General features: G+C 39.1%; 1 protein-coding gene across 1 annotated transcript in view; it reads right to left on the bottom strand.

Moving 5' to 3' along the window:
- The window catches only part of pappa2 (pappalysin 2), a gene marked incomplete at its 3' end in the record, with an annotated part of 136080 nt that overhangs the window by 21451 nt on the left and 101882 nt on the right, over positions 1-12747 (bottom strand). Inside the window, exon 25 of the mRNA XM_059344316.1 lies at positions 8372-8443. Within this exon, the coding sequence (XP_059200299.1) occupies positions 8372-8443 (72 nt within the window). The remainder of the gene's footprint in view (positions 1-8371; positions 8444-12747) is intronic.

Here is a 12747-nt window from a genome sequence, read left to right as displayed (position 1 = left end):
TTTGCTCCAGTTGAGAGTTTTAGCTGCATGAAGTTTTAATTATATTTCAAAAGCATTTTTCTACCACCAGTATCTACCCACAGATACTGGAATGAGAAAAAACGTGCTCGTTTCAAGTATTTCTGGCTTATTTTAATGTTACTACAGTCTGGCTTTTCAAGACACAATTTCTCAAATTTTGTATTTTCGGTCTTATTTTAAGACATCATTGGGTTTTCCAGTTCCGAGATATTTTTACTTACTTAAAGAATTCTTACAAAGAAAAAAATACTTACTGCACTGGCAGATAATTTTACTCGCTACAAACATGTATTGCAAAAAAAGTTCTACCCTATTAATACGGTAAAGTTCTGGCAACCACAGATGCTGGTTCCTTTCAGTTCTTTTTGACGATTGAGACCATAAACTTATTACGAGCATGTTTACTGATGTAATAAATTAAGTGAGAAGTAGGGTCATTTTCCTTGACTTTCATACAAATTGACTTCTTTTTGCGACCCGTGTAGTCGCCCCCTGCTGGCCATTAGAGACCCGTGTAGTCGCCCCCTGCTGGCCATGAGAAACACTGGCTCCAGTGTTCAGGTCCAGAGCTTGTTGCTTGTTGTGAATCAGAAATGTTCTACTCCTTTATGTCCAGCCGTATTCAGAACTGTTATGATATAAACAGAAGGATCCGTTAATCCTGGTTGTGAAACTTGTTTTTAGAGTGGAGAGCAGCGACAGCGAGCTTCATGATGTGATTAGAGGGATTAACACAGCGTCCTCCAACCAGATTGTTTAAATAGATTCTGTTCTCTTTGCCTAAATGCCTCATATTAAGTGATGCGTGAGTCAATGCGTTTAATTGGATTTCTGTTATTACACTCTTATTCAATTATTTGTTCTTATTGGTCCGACCATGCTGAGAACATTCTATGAAAGACACTTCAAGGAAAAAAACAGTCTTATGTCACTTAATCAACTCTTTCTAAGCTCTAAAGTAGAGGAAACATTAACTCTTTCCTTTCCATCCTGTCTGTATTCACCACTAAAACATGTTTAAATACCATGTTGGTATATTTTTCACCTATATGACCTGATAATAATAATAATTGATTTTTTATTCTGACTTACTGGATCAACATTTAGAACCAAAAAGAAACAAAAAAAAACCAACATAAATGTGGTCTTGTGATTGTGTGTGATCCTGTCATCCAACTTTTGTGTCTTTTTAGTTATTTTCTGTCCTTTTTTTAGTAATTTTGTGTCTTTTTAGTCTTGTTGTGTATTTTTTTTGTCATTTTGTGTCTTTTTATAGTCATTTTGTGTCTTTTTTTGGTCATTTTGTGTCTTTATAGTGATTTTGTGTCTTTTTTTGGTCATTTTGTGACTTTTTTTGTCATTTTGTTTCTTTTTATAGTAATTTTGTGTCTTTTTTTGGTCATTTTGTGTCTTTTTATAGTCATTTTGTGTCTTATTTTGGTCATTTTGTGTCTTTTTTTGGTCATTTTGTGTCTTTTTTTGTCATTTTGTGTCTTTTTTTTGTAATTTTGTCTTTTTTTTGTCATTTTGTGTCTTTTTTTAGTCCTTTAGTCCAACATAAAATGTGATTTTGAATTTTTTTTTTACTTTCAAAACACTATCATGTTCAATAAAGAATTGTAAATGTGTCAAATGTGACCAAAGGTGTCAAATCTAGCATATAAGAGGGTTCCATCCAGTTCTATCATTTGATACTAAATATATTTGAGCTTGTCTCCAGTTTTACTTGGTATATCATCATCAAACTGAAACTGGCCTCATGGAGTTTACAGCCAGAACTTTAGAGGTAAATTTACAGTAGGGCTGAGCTGACTTTTATACTAATTATCAAGCAGGTTAAAGAATGGAAAGAGAGGCAGAGTGAGAGAAAGATTGGGAGCAATGGCATCTGGAGGAGATCTGGCATGGTGCACATGCAGCACATGTGGTCTGGTATAATTTACAGTGTTGTCATGGAGGTGCGGGGTATAAGCAACTGTTTTGCCTAGCAACATTCACGGGAAGGTGGAAGGGGAAAATGTAGAGCTGGCAGGTAGGAAGAATATTTTAATACCGTGAGACATCAACAGTTTATGTGTTCCATCACTAGTTCCAGCCTCTTCTCAACCCAACGGATCAACGCCAAATAAAGACTATCTGGGTTTATAATTTTACATGATTTACTGTCACTCTTCAAATACTACTGAGAAGAGATGGACATTAAATAGCAACTAACCTAACTAACATCATAAAATGAAATTGAACAAGTTCAGAAGTCAAAAAGAAAATTCTCCAGCGGCCTCTAGAGGCAGCAATGTTTATTATTCCCCATAATGCACTGCAAAAAAGGTCTAAAACCAGATCAAACGGGAAATGATCTTGCTGCATGGACAGATAATTTACCATGACAAGATTTATTAAATTAAGATTATTAAATCTAGAAATGCTGCTGGCAGCTTTAATTTATCTGGTTTTAAGAGTTAATTTCTTATTTTAAGTGTTCAACATGCTTATTTCTAGATTTAATAATCTTAATTTAATAAATCTTGTCATGGTAAATTATCTGTCCATGCAGCAAGATCATTTCCCTCAGATTTACTGTTTGATCTGGTTTTTAGACTAAACACCTTTTTGCAGTGTGTGATTGTGTTGGATGGAACAAACTGATCACTTTGCTATTTCTACCAGTAATTGTGATCAGAGTAAAGAAGAATTTCTCCTGAAGATGCTGGAGGGCCATGAAGTCATCAAAACCTGTGGAACTTTTACCCCCAAGGCCTTGAATGTGCTCAGCAGAAGTCATGGTAATCTGTCAATTATGCTTGAAATGACTAAGTCGAGGTCCACTAACTAGCCTTTCTCTGGACCTTTCAACATAATGTCACGGTCTTCTTCACTGGATGGAGTTTGGCCAGTAGTGGTGGAGATGGCTCATGTGGAGTATCTTTGAACAGGAGTTATAATGATAATCCCCTTCAATATAGACCACCCATCACATGACATGCTTATGTTATGTAATGCCAATCTAGCCATCTCCATGACAACTAAGCAAACTGAAGCTGATGATGAAGACTAATTCTAGTAAAGAATGCATTGCAGACTGGACGCTAAGGGGCTAACATCCCCTCCGGCTCTGCAGCTGGGAGAGACTGCTGCAGGAGGACTGTGCCGCTTCGACTCGTTCTTACTCTTCTAAACGAGCGTCCGACCCCAGCGGCTCGTTAAGAAGAGCCTACGGCCCCCACGGCTCGTTAAGAAGAGCCTCTGGCCCCCGCGGCTCGTTAAGAAGAGCCTCCGGCCCCCGTGGCTCGTTAAGAAGAGCCTACGGCCCCCACGGCTCGTTAAGAAGAGTAACAAGGAGTCTCTGAAAGTGTTGATTAGATCTGCAGGAGAGACGCATTTTAAAATGGAAATATCACCGACGATCAGGTTAATTTAATCGTGGCAGCCAAAATCGTGATCACGATTAAAGATCTATTAATTGTTCAGCCCTAGACTGTAGTGTTGAACAATCCAACCAGATGAAGAACATCATTATTAAGGTGCATTAATAGTTCTGTTTTAAGGGGTTATGCCATTGCTAAGGAGGATATTACTGCAGCTTAAGGGCCACCCATCATTCCAGACTTTTGAGTTTGAGACGGACCTTCGTCCCGACCAAACAGCCGGACCTCGAGCTGACGGGAAAGGTCTAAATCAAACTGTGCCGTGATCAAATAGTGTGCGAACACTTTTTGGATTGTTCAGACTTTTGGACCAATGACAGGTCGTTCTGACAGGCTATCATCAGAACCATAAAAAGGAAAAAATGAAACAAACCAAAATGAGACACACCAGCACACGGGGAGAGGAAGAGCCCAATCACACACATGGTGGAGTTTGTTGTGTGCTAATGTGAGATTAGTTAGTTCAGGTGGGAATTGGCTTGATTTGGTTCAATGACTTCATAAAGACAATGAAAAAATATTTTTCCAAAAACACTTTTCAGTTATTTTCCAAGAGGATGAGAGAGAGAGAACACCAGGAGATGGGAGAGCCTAAACCAATCTAACGATGTAATAAAAATGCATGACTTGATTTTTAGGTTATTTTATGTCTTTTGTTGTGTCTTTTTCAGTCATTTTGTGTCTTTTTTTGTGTCTTAATTTGTGTCTTTTTTTTGGTCATTTTGTGTCTTTTTTTACTCGTTTGGTTTCTTTTTTTGGTCATTTTGTGTCTTTTTTTAGTCATTTTGCCTCCAGCGACCCCCAGGTAATTTGAGTTTGAGACCCCTGTCCTAGACGTTTGTGGTTGTTAAGTTTAATTAGGCTGCAATTATCCCAGAGGTCACAACTGGTCATCTTATCTCGTGAAGTCAAGATTTTAAAAATGAGAGAATGACATCATAACACTTGAATACTTAATGTCCTATCAGAAAAAACGTATGATGGAAAATCAATAAATCAAAGCATGGAGTCAATAGGAGCCACAATTACAGGTTTCCTATGCTCATGTTGGAGTGTAATTGTACAAATTATTTCCCTTTTTTTCATATATAATTATTTTATTTTTAATTTCTTTAAAATGTTACTTTATTTTTTATTATCATTTTATTTTCATTATTTTATTTTATTATTTATTATTATTTTTTATTATCATTTTATTTTATCTTTTTATTATTATTTTATTTCATTTTATTTTTTTAAATTATTATTATTATTTTAAATATTTTTCCCCTCTCTATTTAGCTGTCTTTCCTCAAAACGGGGAAATTGGATACTTATATCCAATTTATCCAATTCGAAGACTGTTTCGGGACGAAATATTTAAAAACTCTGGGCGAAGATAAAACACACTCTGATGCTTTGATAAAACTATAGATCTAGTTTTATTATTTTTCAAATTAAGACAGTGGCAAAGTGAAAGATCCGTTTTAGTGGATCAGACTTATCAGAATCTGGATTTTTAACAGTATTTAACAAGGACAAATGCATCACTTTCATTTTAAACCTCTTACCAACAATAAGCACTGATCTTAATATATGAGCTGTCTGATTCAAACTATCCAACTGTACTTTCCAAAACAAATCCAGTTTATTTTGCTTGTGAATATGTGAAAATTCACAAGAAATTAGATTTTGTTACCTTGTCAATAAACAAGAAACTTGATCTGGCTCCCTTTGTCAAACAGATTAGAGTTTCAGCTCACACCAGAGAAGATTGTTTTTGAACAAGGTAGAAAAAGCCTTGTGTCAGCCAAAATAATTCATCTTAATCTAACATAATGCAGTGATTAATTTATTTTCCTTTATCAGATAATCCATTACACTTGGCAGGCCTAACAACGTTTGGTAATGCCAAGATCCCTGTTAAAAAAAATCCCTGTGTTCTCTGGACACGTTTGAAAAGGATTCCTGTAAAGTTTTAAGTGTGAGAATATAAATTTCTGCCGGAGATTTGTCATGATGAAATGTGAAGCACATTGCACGCTGGCTCTGGTATCTGGAGTAGTGATGACAACAGGGATACAGTATGTTTTGCTTCATGTTTAATATTATTGGAAAAATCTGGCTATGGCAGTAAATTTAATATGCTTATGCCCAGAAATGGTGTAATTGTTTTAAGGATTAAGTATTCCCTATCTCGACATTAATAAAACCTCCTTGATGACAACAGAAGAAAAGCCAAACTGAGATCCTTCTGACCTCCTGAGGACACCGTACACATGTACACATGGTATGTAAGAACATCAGGCGTTACACTTTCACCTCATGTTCAAAGTGAAGATGTTGGTCCAGTAAGAGGAATCAAACACTTTTCACAAAGCCCTTTGAACTGAGACAAAGCTCACCAAATGATTCAACTCAATGAGTTATCTTTCCACTCCACACTGCAAAAAACATCAAGCTTACTAAGTATTTTCTTCTTATATTCACCAATAGTATCTTAATTATCTTGTTTTGGGTATAATTTACCTACTGACCATAGCTTTATGTGCTTATTTTAACAACATGTGTCTTTTTGTAACAAAAATGAGTGAGTAACCCCTCTTCACAGGGTGAGTAACCCCTCTACACAGGGTGAATAACCCCTCTTCACAGGGTGAGTAACCCCTCTTCACAGGGTGAGTAACCCCTCTTCACAGGGCGAATAACCCCTCTTCACAGGGTGAATAACCCCTCTACACAGGGTGAATAACCCCTCTTCACAGGGTGAATAACCCATCTTCACAGGGTGAATAACCCCTCTTCACAGGGTGAATAACCCGTCTTCACAGGGTGAATAACCCCTCTACACAGAGTGAGTAACCCCTCTTCACAGGGTGAGTAACCCCTCTTCACAGGGTGAATAACCCCTCTACACAGGGTGAATAACCCCTCTTCACAGGGTGAGTAACCCCTCTACACAGGGTGAGTAACCCCTCTTCACAGGGATTTCAGTCTTGTGTAAAGACTTGTTTTTAGGATTGACTTTGTGAGTTTTTTCATGCTTTTCAATCTCTTCAACTGTTGAATATGGTGAGTTTTTACCTAAAATATTGGCTCCAGTTGAGAGTTTTAGTTGCATGGAGTTTAAATGATATTTCAAAAGTATTTTCTACCACCAGTATCTACCCACAGATACTGGAATGAGGAAAAAAACGTGCTAGTTTCAAGTATTGCTGGCTTATTTTAATGTTACTACAGTCCGGCTTTTCAAGCCACAATTACTCAAAATAAGTTTATTTGGACTTATTTTAAGACATCATTGTTGTTACTTACTTAAAGAATTCTTACAAAGAAAAATGTACTTATTGCACTGGCAGATAATTTTACTTGTTTCAAGCATGTATTTGCTTAATTTTAGTTATGTATTTCTCTTTTTTTGTCAGTTGGTGTTTGCAGTGCATGCCTTAACCAAAATATGTTTTATTTAAGCATTTTTAAATGAAATGTAGTGTAAACAACCACCAACATATTTACATAAAAGAAGTTTGTACATGAAATTCCCAGTGCAGCCAAACAAATTTACTGACTTGAAGCTGACTCAATGAAGGACCCAGAAACATCTCTAATCCTTTCATCACCCTGAACAAACTGCTGGGAAACTTCTTGTCTGTCAGGATTTTCTGAGACTATGATGGGGGACCCAAACAAAGTCCGGGTGTCCGGGGCCATGCTCCCCCGGAGAACATTTTTGCCCTAAAAGCCTAAATTTGGTGCCTCTCGCACATTCTAATAACACGATTCCATCTTAATCATTACATATTTTTTATGAATTATTGTAAAGGAAAATAAGGGTTCTTATATGCTTTATTTAAGGCGTCATATTTTGACAGTTTTCTTGTAAATTAAGTGGTGGACTCTGCTAACACATCCATGTGCTCTTATTTTGAAAGTAACATGTGTTTACTTTTATTTTGAAGGCGGGTCTAACACGTTCTTACCGTAACGCCGTATGGTGTGTTATATTAACACTGAAAGTGGGAATTTGGAGCTCGTAACAACGTTGAAAATTCTGACATTCATGTAGACCTTGAACGCACCATTAGCCACCAGACTCTCTATGTGCTGCAATGAACCTGGTCTCACAGGAATCCGTGAAATAGCCACGGATTTCGCTTAACTCAAAATCTGTGGAATAGCCACGGAATCACTCAAATTTCTGTGAAACTGACACGGATTTTGCTACAATGCAAGTTAATGACAGTCATATCCCGTGGCTATTCCATGGATATGTGTTCCTATTGGCTTGTTCCAAGTCACGTGACTTTCAAGGTCCCAGCGGTCAGAACAAAAAACATGGTGGACAGTTCTCTCATTTTTAGTGAAAAATCAATATTTTGACTTAGTTTCTGCATAAAAATGGATTTTTATCACATTTCTAGCGAGAAATATATGTTTTATTTTCTAAATATTCACTCAGTGAATGTACATAATCACTTTGTGGTGAAGATAAATAAGAAGAAAAATATGACTGTCATTAACTTGCATTGTAGCGAAATCCGTGTCAGTTTCACAGAAATTTGAGCGATTCCGTGGCTATTTCACAGATTTCTGTGAGACCATGCTGGCTGCAATGTAAATAGTCTAACTAACAGAACATTTATCCTGTTTTACCGGTGTTTTTGCCTAAACGGGGCCTCAGTGATACTTGTTCTCTCAGCTTTAATGGACACCAAAGAACAATTGTGTATCATGGAAACCACCAAACATTTGGTACAAAAGGCACATGCAGCTTAATAACACAGGGAAAACATCTTAACTCAGGTACTCTCAGCTGCAGCACATATTTGTTTCAAGACCTTGGCTAGATACCGTATCAGTCAAGACTAAAATAGACGTTCACTCATTTTACAGTTTGAAAGAGGTGGGTGAAGTATTTGATGCTGCTTGGCTGTTTGAACTCTTACCTCACATGACTGGATGCAATGGATGTGTTGGGGGTCAGGGTACCACTTCATCATCCCTGTGCAGACTATGCTCTGGAAACACAACATGGAAGAACAACGATTGAGCAATGCACTCACAGGAAATGGATAACCATAGTGTTTGCCTTGGAAAACACTATTACACTCAGTCAGAAACCCATTTTTGTGGGAGTTTTGTAAGCTCACCCTGTAAAAAACACAAATCTTACCAAGTATTTTCTTCTTCTTTCTACCAATAGTATCTTAATTATATTGTTTTGAGTATAATTTACCTACTGACCATAGCTTTATGTGCTTATTTAATTATCTTATTGTGTAAAGACTTGTTTTTAGGATTGACATTGTGAGCTTTTTCATGCTTTTCAATCTCTTCAACTGTTGAATATGGTGAGTTTTTACCTAAAATATTGGCTCCAGTTCAGAGTTTTAGTTGCATGGAGTTTAAGTGATATTTCAAAAACATTTTCTATCACCAAAACGAGCTTGTTTCAAGTATTTCTGGCTTATTTTAATGTTACTACAATCGGGCTTTTCAAGCCACAATTGATCAAAATAAGAATATTTGGATTTATTTCAAGACATCATTGGTTTTTCCAGTGCCGAGATATTTCACTTATTTAAAGAATTCTTACAAAGAAACATTTTATCTGCACTGGCAGATAATTTGACTTGTTTCAAGCATGTATTTGCTTCATTCTAGTTATTTATTCCTCATGTTTGTCAGTTGTTTTTGCCATGAACTGTAATATAAAAATGAACAAAACTCCATCTTGCACTCATCCTAATTGCAGATCTGCAGACATCATATTGTTTTCATGGACACATGCAATACATTATAACAATTCCAAGCTTTTGCAGCCTTTTTTTTTTGCAGTTTGTTTGCATGAAAACCTTGTGATGGAAGAAAAATGATTGTTTTCTACAACATAAGTGGATGCAAAAGTAAAAACTGTGTGGTGAAATTTGGGTGAGGCTGTGGTCTTCTGTCATTTATTTGACCTCGGGAATTTACAAGGTGGTTATAGCAGATCGCTGATTGACTAACAAATATGGAGAGAGAAAGTGGATCCTCCCTGGTGACCCAGCCAGGGAGACCTGATTCTGAGATGGGAGATAACACAATGCCTCGAAAACACAAGGCAGTGTCAGAGATATGGCGCAAGGAACCAGACCTGCTTCCAACTATTTGACTTTGGCAAGGCTGGCTGACTGACCACCCAAAAGTCAGGAGAAGCGGAGCAGTGTTTGCGACAGCATTAACGTAGAAGCGATTGCTGAGATATGATATTGGGTAACATGACCCACCTTTAAAGCAACATAACAGCGCTTCAAGACATTCCTACCACTTGTATACACTGTGTGTGTGTTTCCTGAAAGGCTTGACGTCAGCTGCAACCTTTCCTCTCGTATCTGCCTGGTTTCCAGTAATGTGAATGATAGCGAGCTCGCGTACACACAAGGTGGATCTGCTGCTGTGATAGTGTGTGATTAGCTGCTGCAGCTGGGAATTAAAAGTGTTTTCCTCAAAATTTCACTCTCTTGCCAACGATTCCGTCAAACATCTGATATGAAACACATTTGAACTTATGGGATGAATTCCAAATTTGCAGTTTCACGGAGGGATTCGTTTTTAGTTTGTCCGTGTATGTTGTTTTCTGCACTCTCTGCAAAATACGAATTTCAAAAATGGTCTCTGGTCTCATGTAAAATTTAAGTTTGTTGTTTAAAATATAGGGCACCCTAAATAAAGGGCACCACATTTTTTCCACATGCTCTCTATGATGGGGGACCCAAACAAAGTCCGAGGGTCCGGGAGAACATGTTTGCCCTAAAAGCCTAAATTTGGTGCCTCTCGCACATTCTAATAATTCGATTCCATCTCAGTCATTGCATATTATTTTTATGAATTATTGTAAAGGAAAATAAGGTTTCTTATATGCTTTATTTAAGGCGTCATATTTTGACAGTTTTCTTGTAAATTCTGTGGTGGACTCTGCTAACACATCCATGCGCTCTTATTTTGAAAGTTACATGTGTTTGCTTTTATTTTGAAGGCGGGTCTAACACGTTCTTACCGTAACGCTGTATGGTGTGTTATATTAACACTGAAAGTGGGAATTTGGAGCTCGGGACAACGTTGAAAATTCTGACATTCATGTAGACCTTGAACGCACCATTAGCTGCTGCAATGTATGTAAATATGGGATGAATTCCAAATTTGCAATTTCACGGAGGGATTCGCTTTTAGTTTGTCCGTGTTTGTTGTTTTCTACACTCAAAAAGGTTCTCTGGTCTCATGTGAATTGAAGTTTATTGTTAAAAATGCTGTTTATTTAGCAGAGCTGAATAAAGGGGACACGCCAGACAAAAGAACCACATTTTTTCCACATGCTCTCACCATAAGTTTCAATTTTTGGTAGGAGCCACTTCATCAAGATTGCTGATCAGAGATGGCAGCCATATAAAGTCTATGAGAACCAATATATCTTCCAATCCACTGAGAAGGTCAATCTTGGTGTCCAAATCTACATACGTTTGTGCATAATTAGCCATGCTGCTGTGTTTATGATTGTGTGGCCTGAGACTTTAGAGAGGGCGTGGCCTGAGACTTTAGAGAGGGCGTGGCCTGAGACTTTAGAGAGGGCGTGGCCTGAGACTTTAGAGAGGACGTGGCCTGAGACTTTAGAGAGGGCGTGGCCTGAGACTTTAGAGAGGGCGTGGCCTGAGACTTTAGAGAGGGCGTGGCCTGAGACATTAGAGAGGGCGTGGCCTGAGACTTTAGAGAGGGCGTGGTCTGAGACTTTAGAGAGGGCGTGGCCTGAGACATTAGAGAGGGCGTGGCCTGAGACTTTAGAGAGGGCGTGGCCTGAGACTTTAGAGAGGACGTGGCCTGAGACTTTAGAGAGGGCGTGGCCTGAGACTTTAGAGAGGGCGTGGCCTGAGACTTTAGAGAGGGCGTGGCCTGAGACATTAGAGAGGGCGTGGCCTGAGACTTTAGAGAGGGCGTGGTCTGAGACTTTAGAGAGGGCGTGGCCTGAGACTTTAGAGAGGACGTGGCCTGAGACTTTAGAGAGGGCGTGGCCTGAGACTTTAGAGAGGGCGTGGCCTGAGACTTTAGAGAGGGCGTGGCCTGAGACATTAGAGAGGGCGTGGCCTGAGACTTTAGAGAGGGCGTGGTCTGAGACTTTAGAGAGGGCGTGGCCTGAGACTTTAGAGAGGGCGTGGCCTGAGACTTTAGAGAGGGCGTGGCCTGAGACATTAGAGAGGGCGTGGCCTGAGACTTTAGAGAGGGCGTGGCCTGAGACTTTAGAGAGGACGTGGCCTGAGACTTTAGAGAGGGCGTGGCCTGAGACTTTAGAGAGGGCGTGGCCTGAGACATTAGAGAGGGCGTGGCCTGAGACTGTAGAGAGGGCGTGGCCTGAGACATTAGAGAGGGCGTGGCCTGAGACATTAGAGAGGGCGTGGCCTGAAACATTAGAGAGGGCGTGGCCTGAGACTTTAGAGAGGGCGTGGCCTGAGACATTAGAGAGGGCGTGGCCTGAGACTGTAGAGAGGGCGTGGCCTGAGACATTAGAGAGGGCGTGGCCTGAGACATTAGAGAGGGCGTGGCCTGAAACATTAGAGAGGGCGTGGCCTGAGACTTTAGAGAGGGCGTGGCCTGAGACTGTAGAGAGGGCGTGGCCTGAAACTTTAGAGAGGGCGTGGCCTGAGATGGCATTAATTAACTTAACCGGCAATGTATCAAGATGATGTTTATTATCTTTAAGATTAATATTCTGGCATTTGTTTATCTATATGTTTTGCTTTACTTTGAACACACGTTTTGTAAGTTATGTGACAATATTTAGTATAAACTGAAAATACTTATATATTTAAATGCATATTGCTCCGCCGGCGTCGCTGTTTCTACGCTCGCCATTTTTAAATCTCCCGGTAGACCGGTGTGTGCAATGCTTTATGGGTAGTCGGAGCGCACGGAGGATACACACATGCATCCTTGGAATTTGGTCAGAAGAAGGACTCTGTCCTCCGGAGCATCCTGGACATTGGGACAGTCCTTCAAATCAGCCGTTTGAGGATCCTTCCTTGACTTTGGGACTCAGCCTGTGTGTCATTGTAGTTTTCTTAAGATCTCTTCTACTTTTACATATAATATTGTGTCCTTTCTGATGTGCACTTTGAATAAAGTGAAGATGACATCAGAGGTCAGAGATATAAATATTAGCAGGTCACTAAGAACATAAAGAGATTATCTTCTGTTTTTATTCTGTCTTTGTCTCTCAGTGAACAGCAGTGATCCAGAGGGCAGCAGCAGCTCCGTGTTGTTGTTCACACCACCAGATGTTTGGATGCATTAT

Source organism: Centropristis striata, chromosome 11 (genome assembly GCF_030273125.1).
Source record: "Centropristis striata isolate RG_2023a ecotype Rhode Island chromosome 11, C.striata_1.0, whole genome shotgun sequence".
NCBI lineage: Eukaryota > Metazoa > Chordata > Actinopteri > Perciformes > Serranidae > Centropristis > Centropristis striata.
This window is presented reverse-complemented; position numbering and strand designations above follow the sequence as displayed.